This window comes from Loxodonta africana, chromosome 1 (genome assembly GCF_030014295.1).
Source record: "Loxodonta africana isolate mLoxAfr1 chromosome 1, mLoxAfr1.hap2, whole genome shotgun sequence".
Taxonomy (NCBI): domain Eukaryota; kingdom Metazoa; phylum Chordata; class Mammalia; order Proboscidea; family Elephantidae; genus Loxodonta; species Loxodonta africana.
This window is the reverse complement of record NC_087342.1, coordinates 239,287,414-239,301,704: the sequence shown is the minus strand read 5'-3', so window position 1 is coordinate 239,301,704 and position 14,291 is coordinate 239,287,414. Positions and strand designations below refer to the sequence as shown.

The window sequence follows — 14,291 nt, the reverse complement described above, 5'->3', positions numbered from 1 at the left end:
AAGTTTCCTGTCAACTCAGCGTGTGGCCGGAAAGTAGCCTTTTTTAATTTATTTTAAATTAACAGTGAGACAAAATTGTGTAGCTTCGCGAGTTGTATGGAAAATTAGACTAGATGGTCTTCGAGTGACATAAGGATCTAAAGCACTGAGGTTCTTCTGAGACTTCACGCCCTTCTGGGGGTAGGGGGGCGGCTAGGTGTTTGCAGATGGCAGTCATGCTGCCCTACCCTCTGGATTGTCCCCGATCGGATGGAGGAGGGTGCTTGTTCACAGCGCACTGCAGCGGATGGCAGTGGGGACATGCAGAAGGTTTGTTTGAACAACTGTGTCTCGAGAGACACAGTCACGGTGCCCAATACGCCCACTCTGTTACTCCCTCTCCATAGTAACAAAGGTGATGAATTACGTGTGCTGTGATATGACAACGAGATGTCTGCAGTATGCTGTGAGCCACAGGGAACCGTCGCAAAGTCTCAAACCAGGTGTTCTTTCTTTCTTTTCACCCACCCCACTCACCCCTCCTTGCAGGTACGAACAGCCCAAATGTGACAACACAGCCAGGGCCCACCCGACCAAAGCCAGGGACCTGTTCAAGGGCCGCCAGCTCCAGGGTGAGTAGAATGGGTGGTTTTGGTGGGAATGTGTTAGGCCCGCTTTCAGATTTCTTGCGGATGTAGGATGGGAAGTTATTTATTCAACGCTGTTTACCCTCTCCCAGCCGTACTTGAACCAGGTAGAGCGTACAGACTGGGGCCTTGGCAGGTTGATTTCATGTGGGACCAGCTGGATGGGAAGAGTGTCCAGGTTCAAACATGTAAGCAAAGAAAACAATGCAACCCTAAAACCGTAATGTTATTACTGCGGAATTTCTAGATGCTTTTGAAATGCCCAAGAGGCTTCTTTTTATTTTACCTAAAAGAAAGCAGTAATTCAAACGTCATTTTCTGACATTCCGTTTGAAATGGAACCAGCAGTCCAGGAAACTGAAGTTTAGGTTGGAGCCAAACATGCATTTAATCTGTTTATCAAGTGTGTTTCATGGCAGTGAACAACTTCAAATTAAACAGAAGCAGGGAGCTTAAACATCATTATTAAAAATGCGTTCACAAAAAGATACTTCGTGGCTGTTGTCATTCTCAAAAAGCAAGTAGGTGTTTGTGATGCACCAAAAATGCTGTGTGATCAGTTCAGCCTAAAGCCTTCCTGGAGCCACCCTCGACTCAGCAGTATAGGTAAGACTGAAAGTGGCCGCATCGCAGGACACCCACGGACCCACACGCACGGGGCCCCAGCAGCTCCATTCACCCCACGAGAGCAAGGAGATCCAGACAGAGCGCTGCCGGCAGATGGTGACTGCACCAGCAGGGTGCTTCTGCGCTGGCTGCGAGCTTGTGTCGTTTATGATCCTCTTCATGATTTTTTCTGTAAACACCCCAGATTATGTGTGTTTAGCCAAAGCCCCAGAGATCATAAGACTCAATCACAGCGCCCTTAGCTTGAGATCCTCTTTGGTCTCGGTCTTATACGAAACCTGGTAAATTCCTTTCCAGAAAGCTTGCATGGCTCTTGCATTATTTGTAATACCATTGACAAGGGGGTTTTAAATTTTAAAATGTAAAGATGTTTTTCTGCTTTACAAACAAAGACAGAGAAGACAAAAATATATACAATGTCGAAATTATTAATTTGTACATTTCCATATGCATTCAACAAGATTTTGAAGGAACATACTTAACCCCGAGGAAGCAGAGAGGACAGAATGGGGTTGTAGGGAAGCAAAACGAACATCTGCCCCTGGGGATTGCCTCATTTAGTCGGGGAGGCGACAGAATGTCGAGGAGGAGGTAGAGAAAATGTGCGGACATTCTGAGGAGAGTAGCCAGAACCTGGTTCCTAGAGGAAGAAGGCTAAATGGTTGATTTTCCACCTAATAAAAGTGGCCCACACTCTGCTCAGCTCCCCCATCCTTTCTGGTAACAGCAGCATCCAGAACATTCCGGGAAGTGGAATGTAGCCAGTCCTTGGTGGTCCACACGGCACTGTCCAGCAGCTGTGCAGGGGTTAACAAGACGGGCAGTTTTCTGTTTTCAGTTAATGAAAGCACCTCCTTTGGTTTGTCTCCTGGTGTCTCAGACACAGAAACAGATGCACTTCATTGCAGGGGGCGGTCCTGGTTGTCTGAGGAGCCACTTCTTCTAATTTCCAACCTCTAGGTAATGACTCAGGATCTTCAAGTGTCTCCCCTGGGCTTCTTTGGGCCTCGGAGCAATAAAACAATTTCACCTGCAGAGTAACTCTCCTTGGCCGTCAATCGTCACCATGATGCTGCATTTTTTTTTTTTGGAAAACTGAGAAACTAACACTGGCTCATCATCTCACGATGATACTGACTTTTCAAATTTTACTGTGTTCCTCTGTTAGATAATAAGACTTTGCTAACTCAGTCCTCTGTTGTATTCACCGGCAAGAATGGAGTACTAGAGCCTTGATTGTGGTTTGATGCAGGTGGTATGAGGAGTCCGTTCTGCTTCTCTGGAGGTGCATGTGTGTCTGTTTGGTTTGTAAGCTTTCATGTTTATTTTTTAAAAGCTTAAAAAGGCACAAACACATTTTTATGTTTATGGGTTTATTTGTTTTAGCAGCGTTATCCTATTATTTTAAATGTTTTAAAAATTAAGGGAGATAAGAAAATGCAGCTTTGTCTTTTGGGTACTGAATTCTTACGTGCAGACCCTGGCAGTGTTATCGCTTCAGAGGCTTGCAGGTAGGAGAGAATTTATTTAGAACAGGTGCGATGTCTGTGGTCTGCAAAAACGTGCTACCAAGTAAACAGTAATGAGTCATGGCCCCAGGTCAGTATCAAAAAGTCTTTCCCTACTGAGGACCGTGGTCTCTGGGCACATCTAACTCGATTGGCATAATGGAATTTATAAAGAAAATGTTCTACATCCTACTTTGGTGAGTAATGTCTGGGATCTTAAAGCTTATGAGTGGCCATCTGAGATACTCCACTTGTCTCACTCTATCTGGAGCAAGGGAAAATGAAGAAAACCAAAGTCACCAAGGGAAAGATTAGTCCAGAGGACCAATGGACCACAAGTACCATAGCCTCCACCAGACTGAGTCCAGCACGATTAGATGGTGCCGGGCTACCACCCCTGACTGCTCTGACAGGGATCACAATAGAGGGTCCTGGACAGAGCTGGAGAAAAATGTAGAAAAAAATTCTAACTCACAAAAAAAGACCAGACTTACAGGCCTAACAAAGACTGGAAAAACCCAGAGAGTATGGCCCCCAGACACCCTTTTAGCTCAGTACTGAAGTCACCCCTGAGGTTCATCCTTCAGCCAAAGATTAGACAAGCCCATAAAATGAGACTAAATGGGCACACCAGCCCAGGGGCAAGGACTTGAAGTTAGGAAGAGTCAGGAAAGCTGGGAATAGGGAACCCAAGGCCAAGAAGGGGAGAGTGTTTACACGTTGTGGGGTTGGCAACCAGTGTCACAAAGCAATGTGTATTTATTGTTTAATGAGAAGCTCATTTGCTCTGTAAACCTTCTTCTAAAGGACGGTAATTTTTTTAAAGTCTTTCCCTAGATAATGAAATCAGAGGTAATAAAGTTTTCTAAACAATCGTTTTATTTTGCTCAGTATAAAAACCCTTATACAATTAACAAAGCCTTTTATTTTGCTCAATATAAAAACCCTTATACAATTAACAAAGCCTAGCAATGTCACAAAAAAAAAAAAAAAAAAAAAATTTTTTTTTTTTTAGCAATGTCACATTCCTATTTAACCTATCCACAAAGGAATGAATCCTGTAAAACATGACTTAACCAGACATTCCTTGGCACCGTTAGCTATGTTTTTCCCCAAACTTGATTTTTATCAAGCACTTGGTTTTTATCGACCCGGTCTTTCCCTTTTCCACCAACACTAAGTAACAACAGTTGCTCAGAATCTTCTCTCTGCTTGTTCTAAATGTCGTCGTCTTAGAGCTCTGGCTATTTCCCAGTTGTGTTTTTCTGTTGGTGCCAGCTTGAGAAATCTCTGGGCAACATTGTTTTTATCACACTCCATTTCTCTACGTCGGTGACCAACTTGCTTTCTGCTTCAGGAATCAAACTTCTTTCTGCATCTTGGAGAGAGCAGGAGGAGGAGCTGAGGGAGAGAAACCAGGAGGGTGCAGGTGCAAATACCCCGTGTGGACTCTGGGTCTGGAATCTTCCGTATACATCCTGCCTTTTCCTCAGAAGGTGCTGGGTAATAGTTGATAGCCTTCTTTCTGGTGACCACCAGTGGGAAGAGAGTTCCCTTCCTCCATTGTCTGGTGGAATCACTTGCTTTGAAGTCAGGTTGTGACACTGATAGATGGTTTTTGCCTTAAATGACATGGTGGATTTTGCACAGTGCTTGGCACATAGAAAGCCCTCAACAAATGTGTGCCGTTTCAGCTGGTCCCCAGAATCACTCCACATTACTTCAAACAGTCTGTCCTTGGTCCCTCAGACACACCCTGTAAAGGGACCAAGACTGTTTCTTTTTCTGATAATACAGAACTTCATTACTCCTAGGTACAGTTTGGCTGTAATTTTCACAGTTTACTGTAAATGTGCTGCGTTAATGTCCAGTCAAGCTTTACCCTTCACTGGTAAAATGTACTGCGACCAGAGGCAATTTCTCCTCTTTCTTTGTGATTGTACTTTGCTGGGAGGATGTTTTCACGGCAGAATGGAATATGTTATTTCTAGACCCAGGATTATTGGCTTAAAAAAGGAAATGGTCATTTATCTTGTGGGGGCAACTGGTCATCAATATGTAGAAACATGAAATGATGTCACTGTTGGCTTGTTAGACATGCCATTCAGAGAGAGAGAGAATCTAAGATTCCAAGTCTAAGAGCAATTCGGGAGGAAAGAGTCGTGCAGAGGTGTACATCCAAGCTGTAAAAACCCAGCCATGCCTGCTGCGATGAGGGAGAGAAGGACTGTGAGTCCGTCAGAGCAGAGATGCTATGTCCTCATCCATATCTTAAATGAAAACCAGACTCCCAGTCCCACGAAACCACCCTCTGTAAAGGTCAGCTTATTCTGTAGTGGTGGATGTTTGTGAGTGTCCTGCTCATAACCACTTAATCATTTCGGTTATTTCCAGATTATTATCCTTATTAGGGAAAAACAAGTAGGTCTTAAAATAACCCCAGGAGAAGGGCTGATCTCTGTAGGAAGTAGAAGCATATTTCCAGAATAATTTGGTTCTTCATTGGGCAAGTAGATATGTTAAGCCACTCATAGGCTAACAATTTTTGTTTTCTTTTAAAAGTTATGGTTTTCCTTTTTAAGTTGCTTTTCCAAGTTGTCACTAATAAGGGTCCTTCAAGCTGACAATATTGTCACACCCATCTCACTTTTTTTTTGGTGGGGGGTTGTTGGCTGCCTAGTATTTATTTCCATCTTTTGCTCAATAGTTAGATTTTTCAGCTCACAGGCATTGACAGTAAATGATAGCTTAATCTTTGGAGGCCAGCATTTCACCATGTGGAAAGAGAGTTCAAGAGCCTGCCTGATGGGTCATATATTGAGAAGGAGGTCATTAGGTTGGCCCTTCAAGGTCACATACTGAGAAGTGGGTCATTAGGTTGGCCCTTGAAGGTCACACATTGAGATGTGGGTCATTAGGTTGGCCCTTGAAGGTCACATACCAAGAAGTGGGTCATTAGATTGGCCCTTGAAGGCCACATATTGAGAAATGGGTCATTAGGTTGGCCTTTGAAGGTCACATATTGAGATGTGGGTCATTAGGTTGGCCTTTGAAGAGCCTAATATTTGTCTTTCCCTTGAGGGTCTGTCATGTGATCCATGAGAAGTCAGAAACCAGGTGTGGTAGAGATGGTAAACAGAGGCGTCCAACCACGCCTTCTCCACTTTACACATGTATTTAAGTTTACTTTGCACTGCCAACTCTTAGCTGCACTCTAGCTGATGTTTAAAAACAATCCTCCTCCCACCCCCCATGCTCCAGCCGCACCCTCCCCTCCATCACTCCCTCCATGCTGGAGAGCTGCTCCCATCCTGGCCTTTTGCTCATGTCCTGTCTGCTGGGACTGCTCCTCCTTGGAGTGTTCCTTCAGGACCAGCTTCCTAGGGGTGCTCTCCCTGAGTCCTGCCCACATGCTCCCATGGCCTCCAAGGGCACATGGCATTATCGGGCAAATGCTGACAACTAGTCTGCCCTGCTTACCATAGTGGTCCTCTGGAGGGACTGGCTTCGGGTGTCCCCAGCATCCCACACCATAAAAAAAGAGGCACATGTAAAACCAAAACCAGTTGCCATGGAGTCACCTCGGACTCATGGCGACCTCGTGTATTAAGGTAATACTGTGCTCCATGAGGTTTTCAATAACTGTGACCTGTTGGACGTAGATCTCCAGGCCTTTCTTTTGAGGCACCTCTGGATGAATTTGAACCACCAACCTGACAGTTAGTAGCCAAGCACTTAGCTGTTTGCATCGCCCAGGGACTCCGTGCAGGGAACATAGGAGGCACCCAACATCCTGAAAAGAATTCGCCAATTAAGGACACTTGGCATTTCCCTTTGCCTATGATGATGCCTTCCTGACTATTCTGTGTGGGTGACATCATGAACCTAGACTTACCAACCACGTATCTGACTTAGTTTAAGAGCCACGATATTAGTCTTAGACAAATTAAAACCCATTGCCATTGAGTTGATTCTAACTCGTTGTGACCCTATAGGACACAGTAGAACTGCCCCATAGGGCTTCCAAGGAGTGGCGGGTAGATTCAAACTGCTATCCTTTTGGTTAGCAGCCCAGCTCTTAACTAGGGGCTCTCGAAGTGGTCAAAGACTTTGTTGTTGTTGTTAGTTGCCATCAAGTCGATGCCAACTCATTCCAACTCCATGTGACAGAGTAGAACTATCCCATAGGGTTTTCTAGGCTGTAATCCTTATGAGATCTGATCTCCAGGTCTTTCTCACTCAGAGCTGCTGGGTGAGTTCGAACCACCAGCCTTTTGGTTAGCAGCCAAGTGCTTAACTGTTGTGCCACCAGGGCTTGTTTTGGGTTGAGGATACGCTGTACCTTTTCCAGGAAGAACAGCACAGAGTCCATTGGTCCTATTAGACCCCAGGGCTCCTTGTGCCCAGCATGAGGAGGAAGACACAGCAAAGTCTTCACTTTGTTAGGAGGTGCCTACAGATTTGCAAAGAGTCTTAGAGACGGAAGTAGAGTGTAGTGCTTGGAAGGCCAGAACTGAGCCATTAGCATAACCTCTGCAGGGAGGACATGCAGGCAGAGGACAGAGAACACTGAGCTGTGCTTGCCTCAGGAACTTGGGAGAAGCATCCAGCCAGCTGACCTAGCTCACCAATTACTTAGAGAGCTCAGCTCTCCAGAGAGCAGGCTTATCATCAAGACTTTTATTTAAAGTGAAATCAAAATATGTTGTTTTTCTGGCTCAAGTTTTATGACTTCTGACTTGTACTGAGCAGATAAGTAGTGTCCTGTGCACATACAGCCTTTTCTGGCTCGTCCTCATGCTTAAGTGTGGCTTTAATTGAGAAATGTGCTCTCTTCTTTGACTCTTCACAGGCTCTTGCTTCATTTCCATTTGAACTAATGGGCTGTCACTTGATTCAGTTATTCGTTATTGATTGTGGTGCAGTATAATCAAATCATATCCACAGGCATTGCCTATGAAGTACCCCAAGATGGGAATGTAGCTCTGTGAGCAATGAGTCTACAAGGAGAAGTCGTATTCCTTATGCTAATCCACTCTTCCCTCCGTCAATTCAATCAGAATCTATAATGACTTCGTATAGACTTCACAGCGTTCATGTCCTAGCTGGGATCCCAACACCAGAATAGTGAAGTAACTGAAGAAGGAGCACCTTGGGCGTCCTGGTAGACCTCAGGACAGATTCCATCCTCCACTGCCTTAGCCTCCAAGCCCACACGCCAGGTCTGTGCCATCAGCTAGACAGTGCCTCTCCACCTCCTGATTCTGGGCACTGGATAGATAGAGTGGCATTTATTTAGGTCACGCAGTCTCTCTCCAGAGTGCCCCCTGGTAGTTCTGTGGACCTAAGAGCTATCACTGATAGTCAAGGCTCCATCTTAGCTAGAAGTCCTCCTAAGAGGGAGTTAACCCACAACGTTTCAGTTGTTGTTGAGTCAGTTCTGACTCATGGTGCCCCCATGTGTGTCAGAGTAGAACTGTGCTCCACCAGGTTTTTAAAGGCCGATTTTTCAGAAGTAGATAGCCAGGCCTTTCTTTTGAAGCACCTCTGGGTGGACTTAAACCTCCAGTCTTTCAGTGAGCAGCCAAGCCCATTAACTCATTTGCACCACCCAAAAACTCACTGCCATCAAGTCAATTCTGACTCATAACAACCCCATCGGGTTTCCAAGGCTGTAATTTTCTGTGGAAGCACACTCCCACATCTTTCTTCTGTGGAGCCGCTGGTGGTTTCCAACCATTGACCTCTCAGTTAGCAGTAGAGCGCCTCAACCGCTGCATCACCTAGGGACTCCTAAGCAACAAGGCAGAACCCTCTAAAGCCTCCAGCAATGAGCATCTCTTTTCTTAGGGCCCCCAGTGACTGCAGGTATGATGTAATCTGTGACTCAAATAGAAACCCTGAAAACACCCCTTGATTCTTCAGGTACTATTTTAGCAAGATTCTAATTTTTTTTAATTAATCATGATTTTTTGAGGCAGTGTAAAATGATATATACCTTGCCTTAAACTTAATTTACGGTATTTTCCAAAGATAATTAGATCCTGAATTAAGTATTTGTGCAAAGGATTACATGACACTTTAAATTTTAAATATTTACCTTTTCTCCAAAGTGGGTTTAACAGCCAGCCAAGGGGTGTATTCTGCAGCCTTTGAGGCACTTTCAAAGACAGCATGAGAGATCAGCACTTCGCCAATTAAAGACCTCAACGTCTGTGATTTCTACTGTCAAATCGAGCACTGAGTCCACAGATGTCATCCTGCTAAGTTTTAGCTGAGTGAGGGAATTCAGTATTAAGTTTTCGGTGTGTAACCCTCAGATGTCCTGCTGATTCAAATGGTTCAGCGAATGTCGTAAGTAATCCTGTGCCTACTATGGGGCCATTATTCTACTGCTTGTTTCCTCTTTACCTGCAGACTTGGAGAAGCCTTATCCCATCTTCCTTCTCAAAGCCTAGGGCGAGGAAAAGGCTGTTAGGAAGTTAGGAAAAATGTGCCATGTGAGAGAGGACTGTTAAAACACAGAATGGTGCATTTAAGAGCTGTCTGATGAGATGATTATACCTAGGAACATTGCTTCTTAACTCAGCGTCAGTGACTTGTGTTTTGACTTCTCCGATACAGAGGGGACTTTTCTGAGTGGCGACGCTTGAGAGAGAGACCTGAGCTGACATTTTTTTTTTTTTGAGCAGTGAGCTTGATGATTAAACATGAAATTAAATTTGTAGATGAATAAGATTACTAACCCTTAGAAGAAAATTGCATGCTTTAGAAAGCTTGACTAAGAAATGGTCCATTAAGTCAGTTTTATAGAGGAAAGGAATGCTATGAATGAAAAGTCACTTACAAGGATCACACATGTATTTCCATCCTAAAGGCTTCTTAAGTCGGGAATACTTCCTAAGATAACGGTGCCGAAGGCACTGGAGTGGAATGGTTGGAATCTGTGAGGTGCAGGAGACAGCATCTGCCGGAATATCTGGGAAGGCTCGGTCCGTCTCCCAGTCAAGATGGAGGGAACGCCTCGCAAGGACTTGGAAACGCCTTAATAGACACACAGGACTAATGTAAATTGAGTGTTTTGTTTATACCCCCTGTTTCTGGAGCCCTGGTGGCACAGCGGTTAAGAGCTCTGCTGCTCAACAAAAGGTCAGCTGTTCAAACACTCCAGCTGTTCCTTGAAAACACAATGGGGCAGTTCTACACTCCTGTATGGTCGCTGGGAGTTGGAATCAGTTCGACAACAGGCTGCAGGTTTCTTTAAAAAAGAAAAAAAAAAGGTTGATAGACTGCTCGAATATTGCAGAAGGCATACAAAGGAAAGAACCAAAAAGTAGCCACCATTCCGTACACTTGGCAGAAGCCTTAGTGAGATTTGTACTAGAATATTTAGTCCCATTGGTATTTCTTCTCCATTTTTAAGCAAATGGGGAGAAGGCATGGGGGAAGGCTGGGGGAATTGCTCACTCATAATAAAATAAGAACAGACACAGAGAATATAATTGTTGTCATTAGGTGCCATCCAGTCAGTTCCAACTTAGGACAACCCTTTATACAACAGAACGAAACACTGCCTGGTCCTGCACCATCCTCAAAATTGTTATTATGCTTGAGGCCATTTTTGTAGCCACTGTGTGGATACATTTCCTAGGGAGTTGTCTTCTTTTTTGCTGACCACCTCTACTTTATCAATCATGGTGCCTTTCTCCAGGGACTGGTCCCTCCTAATAACATGTCCAAAGTATGTGAGGTGAAATCTCGACATCCTTGCTTCTAAGAAGCATTCTGGTTATACTTCTTCAAGACAGATTTGTTTGTTCTTTTGGCAGTCCGTGCTATATTCAATATTCTTCCCCAACACCACAATTCAAAGGTATTAATTCTTCATAGGTCTTCTTTATTCATTGTCCAGCTTTCACATGCATATGAGGTGATTGAAAGCACCATGGCTTGGGTCAGCACACCTTAGTCTTCAAGGTGACATTTTTGCTTCTTAACACTTTAAAGAAGTCTTTTTCAGCAGATTTGCCGAGTGCAATGCGTCTTTTGATTCCTTGACTGCTCCTTCCGGTGGTATTGTTTGCGGATCCAAGTAAAATGAAATTCTTGACAACTTCAATCTTTTCTCTGTTTATCAGGATGTAGCTTATTGGTCCAGTTGTGAGGATTTTTGTTTTCTTTATGTTGAGGTGTAATCCATACTGAAGGCTGTGGTCTTTGAACTTCATCAGTAAGTGCTTTAAGTCCTCTTCACTTTCAGCAAGCAAGGTTGTGTCATCTGCATATTGCAGATTGTTAATGAGCTTTTCTCTAATCCTGATGCCCCGTTCTTCTTCATATAGTCCAGCTTCTCTGATTATTTGCTCAGCATACATGAATAAGTATGGTGAAAGGATACAGCCATGACACACACCTTTCCTGACTTTAAACCACGCAGTATCCCCTTGTTCTGTCTGAACAACTGCCTCTTGATCTATGTACAGGCTCCTCATGAGTACAATTACCAAAAAAAAAAACCAAACCAAAACCCGTGCCGTCGAGTTGATTCCAACTCATAGCGACCCTATAGAACAGAGCAGAACTGCCCCATAGAGTTTCCAAGGAGCGCCTGGCGGATCCGAACTGCTGACCCTTTAGTTGGCAGCCATAGTACTTAACCACTACGCCACTAGGATTTCCTGAGTACGATTAAGTGTTCTAGAATTCCCGTTCTTCGCAATGTTATCCATAATTTGTTATGATCCACACAGTCGAATGCCTTTGCATAGTCTGTAAAACACAAGTAAACATCTTTCTGGTATTCTCTGCTTTCAGCCAAGGTCCATCTGACATCAGCAATCATATCCCTGTTTCCAGGTCCTCTTCTGAATCTTCAGTGAATTTCTGGCAGTTCCCTGTCCATGTACTGCAGCAACCATTTTTGAATTATCTTCAACAAAATTTTACTCGTGTGTGATAGTAATGATATTGTTTGATAATTTCTGCATTCTGTTGAATCACTTTTCTTTGGAATGGACACAAATATGGATCCCTTCCAGTCAATTGACCAGGTAGCTGACTTCCAAGTTTCTTGGCATAGACGAGTGAGCACCTCCAGCATTGCATCTGTTTGTTGAAACATCTCAGATGGTATTCTGTCAATTCCTGGGGCTTTGTTTGTCACCAGTGCCTTCAGTGCAGCTTGGACTTTTTCCTTCAGTACCATCGGTTCTTGACCACCTGAAATGGTTGAATGTCAAGCATTTCTTTTTGGTACAGTGGCTCTGTGTATTCCTTTCATCTTCTTTTGATGCTTCCTGCATCATTCTATAAGATTCTGCCCGTAGAATCTTCCAGTATTGCAGTTTGAGGCTTGAATTTTTCTCTTCAGTTCTCTCAGCTTGAGAAATGCTGAGTGTACTCTTCCCTTTTGGTTTTCTAAGTCTTTGCACATTGCATTATCATACTTTACTTTGTCTTCTCAGGCCTCCCTTTGAAATCTTCTGTTTGGCTCTTTTACTTCATTTCTTCCATTTGCTTTAGCTATTCTGTGTTTAAGTTTCAGAATCTCTTCTGACATCCATTTTGGTCTCATCTTTCTTTCCTGTCTTTTTAATGACCTCTTGCTTTCTTTATCCCACAACTCATCTGGTTTTTGGTCATTAGTGTTAAGTGCATCAAAGCTACTCTTGAGATGGTCTCTAAATTCAGGTGGGGTATACTCAAGGTTGTAATTTGGCTCTCATGGACTTGTTTTAATTTTCTTCAGCTTCAGCTTGAATGTGCATATAAGTAGTTGATGGTCTATTCCATAGCCAGCCCCTGGTCTTGTTCTGACTGATAATATTTAGCTTCTCCATTTTCTCTTTCCACAGATGTAGTCAATTTGACTCTTTTGTATTTCATCCGGCAAGGTCCATTTGTATAGTCGCCATTTATGTATTTGAGGTACGTGAAACCTCTGCCTCAGTCTAAGTACATTATTTAGTCTAGAAAAGGGAGCCCTTGAGCCTAGTAGTCTGTGAACAATGAAAATGAGAGGCAGAGGCTGTCTCTGTTCTAGCTCAAGAAGCAGGAGATGCTTGCCTGCGAAGTATCTTCTTATCAATTCCAAGTTTATGGCACCTACCAGAATAAATGGGAGTTTTCAATTATTTCATTCTACGTGGATAAGCCATTAAGGCCCATGGAAGCAGAAGTCAAGAAATCAAATGATGTATTGCATTGGACAAATCAGCAACAAAAGACCTCTTTAAAGTCCTAAAGAGCAAAGATGTCACTTTGAGCACTAAGGTGCGTCTGACCCAAAACATGTTGTTTTCAGTTGCCTCATATGCATGTAAAAGCTGGACAATGAATAAGGAAGACTGAAGAAAAATCGATGGATTTGAATTATGATGTTGGCAAAAAATATTGAATCAGTCAGAGAAGAAATTCAACCAGAATGTTCCTTATAAGCAAGGATGTTGAGACTTCAACTTGCTTACTTTGGATAAGTCATCAGAAAGACCAACCTCTAGAAAAAGACATTATGTTTGGTAAAGTAGAGGGGCATGGAAATGAGGGAAACTCTCTACGTGATGGATTGACACAATAGCTACAACAGTGGACTCGAACATACCAACGATCATGAAGAGGGCACAGGACTAGGCAACTTTTCATTTTGTTGTACACAAGGTTGCCATGAGTCAGAGCCCATTCAACAGCACCTAACAATGGCACTAGAGGTAAAATTATATGAGATTTATGTTCAATTAGTCCACCCATTTCTTTTCCACTCAAGAAAACTTACAGATTTATAGACACTCCCCTGCATAGTTCCCAAGCATATATTTATACAGGTAATATATTAGCAGCAGGACCAGCTTCACAGGGAGGTAGACTGGGCCTTTGCACAGGGTCCTGTGCTCAGAAGGGTCCTGCTCTTGGTTTAATGCACCGCTGTCAGCAACATGAAATTCTTAATAACATTTGAACAGGAGGCCCCACATTTTCAGTTTTTCACTAAGGCCTACAAATTAGCTGGCCCTGATAAATAGCAAAGGAGCCCTGGTGGCACAGTGGTTAAGCACTCTGCTGCTAGCCAAAAGGTTTTTGATTCGAACCTACCAGCCACTTCTTGGGAGTGAGATGCAAGTTGTACTCTGTTCTTTAGGGTAGCTATGAGTCAGAATGAACTCAGTGGCAATGGGTTCACCAGATAAAAAGCAACAAAATTCTTGCACTTCATCTCACAGTGGTGGCAAAGAACCAGTGTGTGCCACTTTGGATAAGAAGAGGTGATAGGCGATGTTGTAGTTGTTAGATGCCGTCGAGTCGGTTCCGACTCATAGTGACCCTGTGTACAACAGAAGGAAACACTGCCCGGTCCTGCACCATCCTCACAGTCATTGTTATGCTTGAGCCCATTGTTGCAGCCACTGTGTCAATCCATCTCATTGAGGATCTTCCTCTTTTTTGCTGACCCTCTATCTAGGCAATAGAGGAAGTAAAAAGTTGTGTAGGTTAAGGAGGTAAAAGGGCTGGAAGAGATCTTGCAAAAAGAATGGGA

General features: G+C 43.6%; 1 protein-coding gene across 1 annotated transcript in view; it reads left to right on the top strand.

Annotated features, from left to right (window-relative positions):
• Positions 1-14,291, top strand: part of SMOC2 (SPARC related modular calcium binding 2) — a gene marked incomplete at its 5' end in the record, with an annotated part of 191,831 nt that overhangs the window by 105,676 nt on the left and 71,864 nt on the right. The window contains one exon of the mRNA XM_064293301.1: positions 529-611. Coding sequence (XP_064149371.1) covers positions 529-611 — 83 coding nt within the window. The remainder of the gene's footprint in view (positions 1-528; positions 612-14,291) is intronic.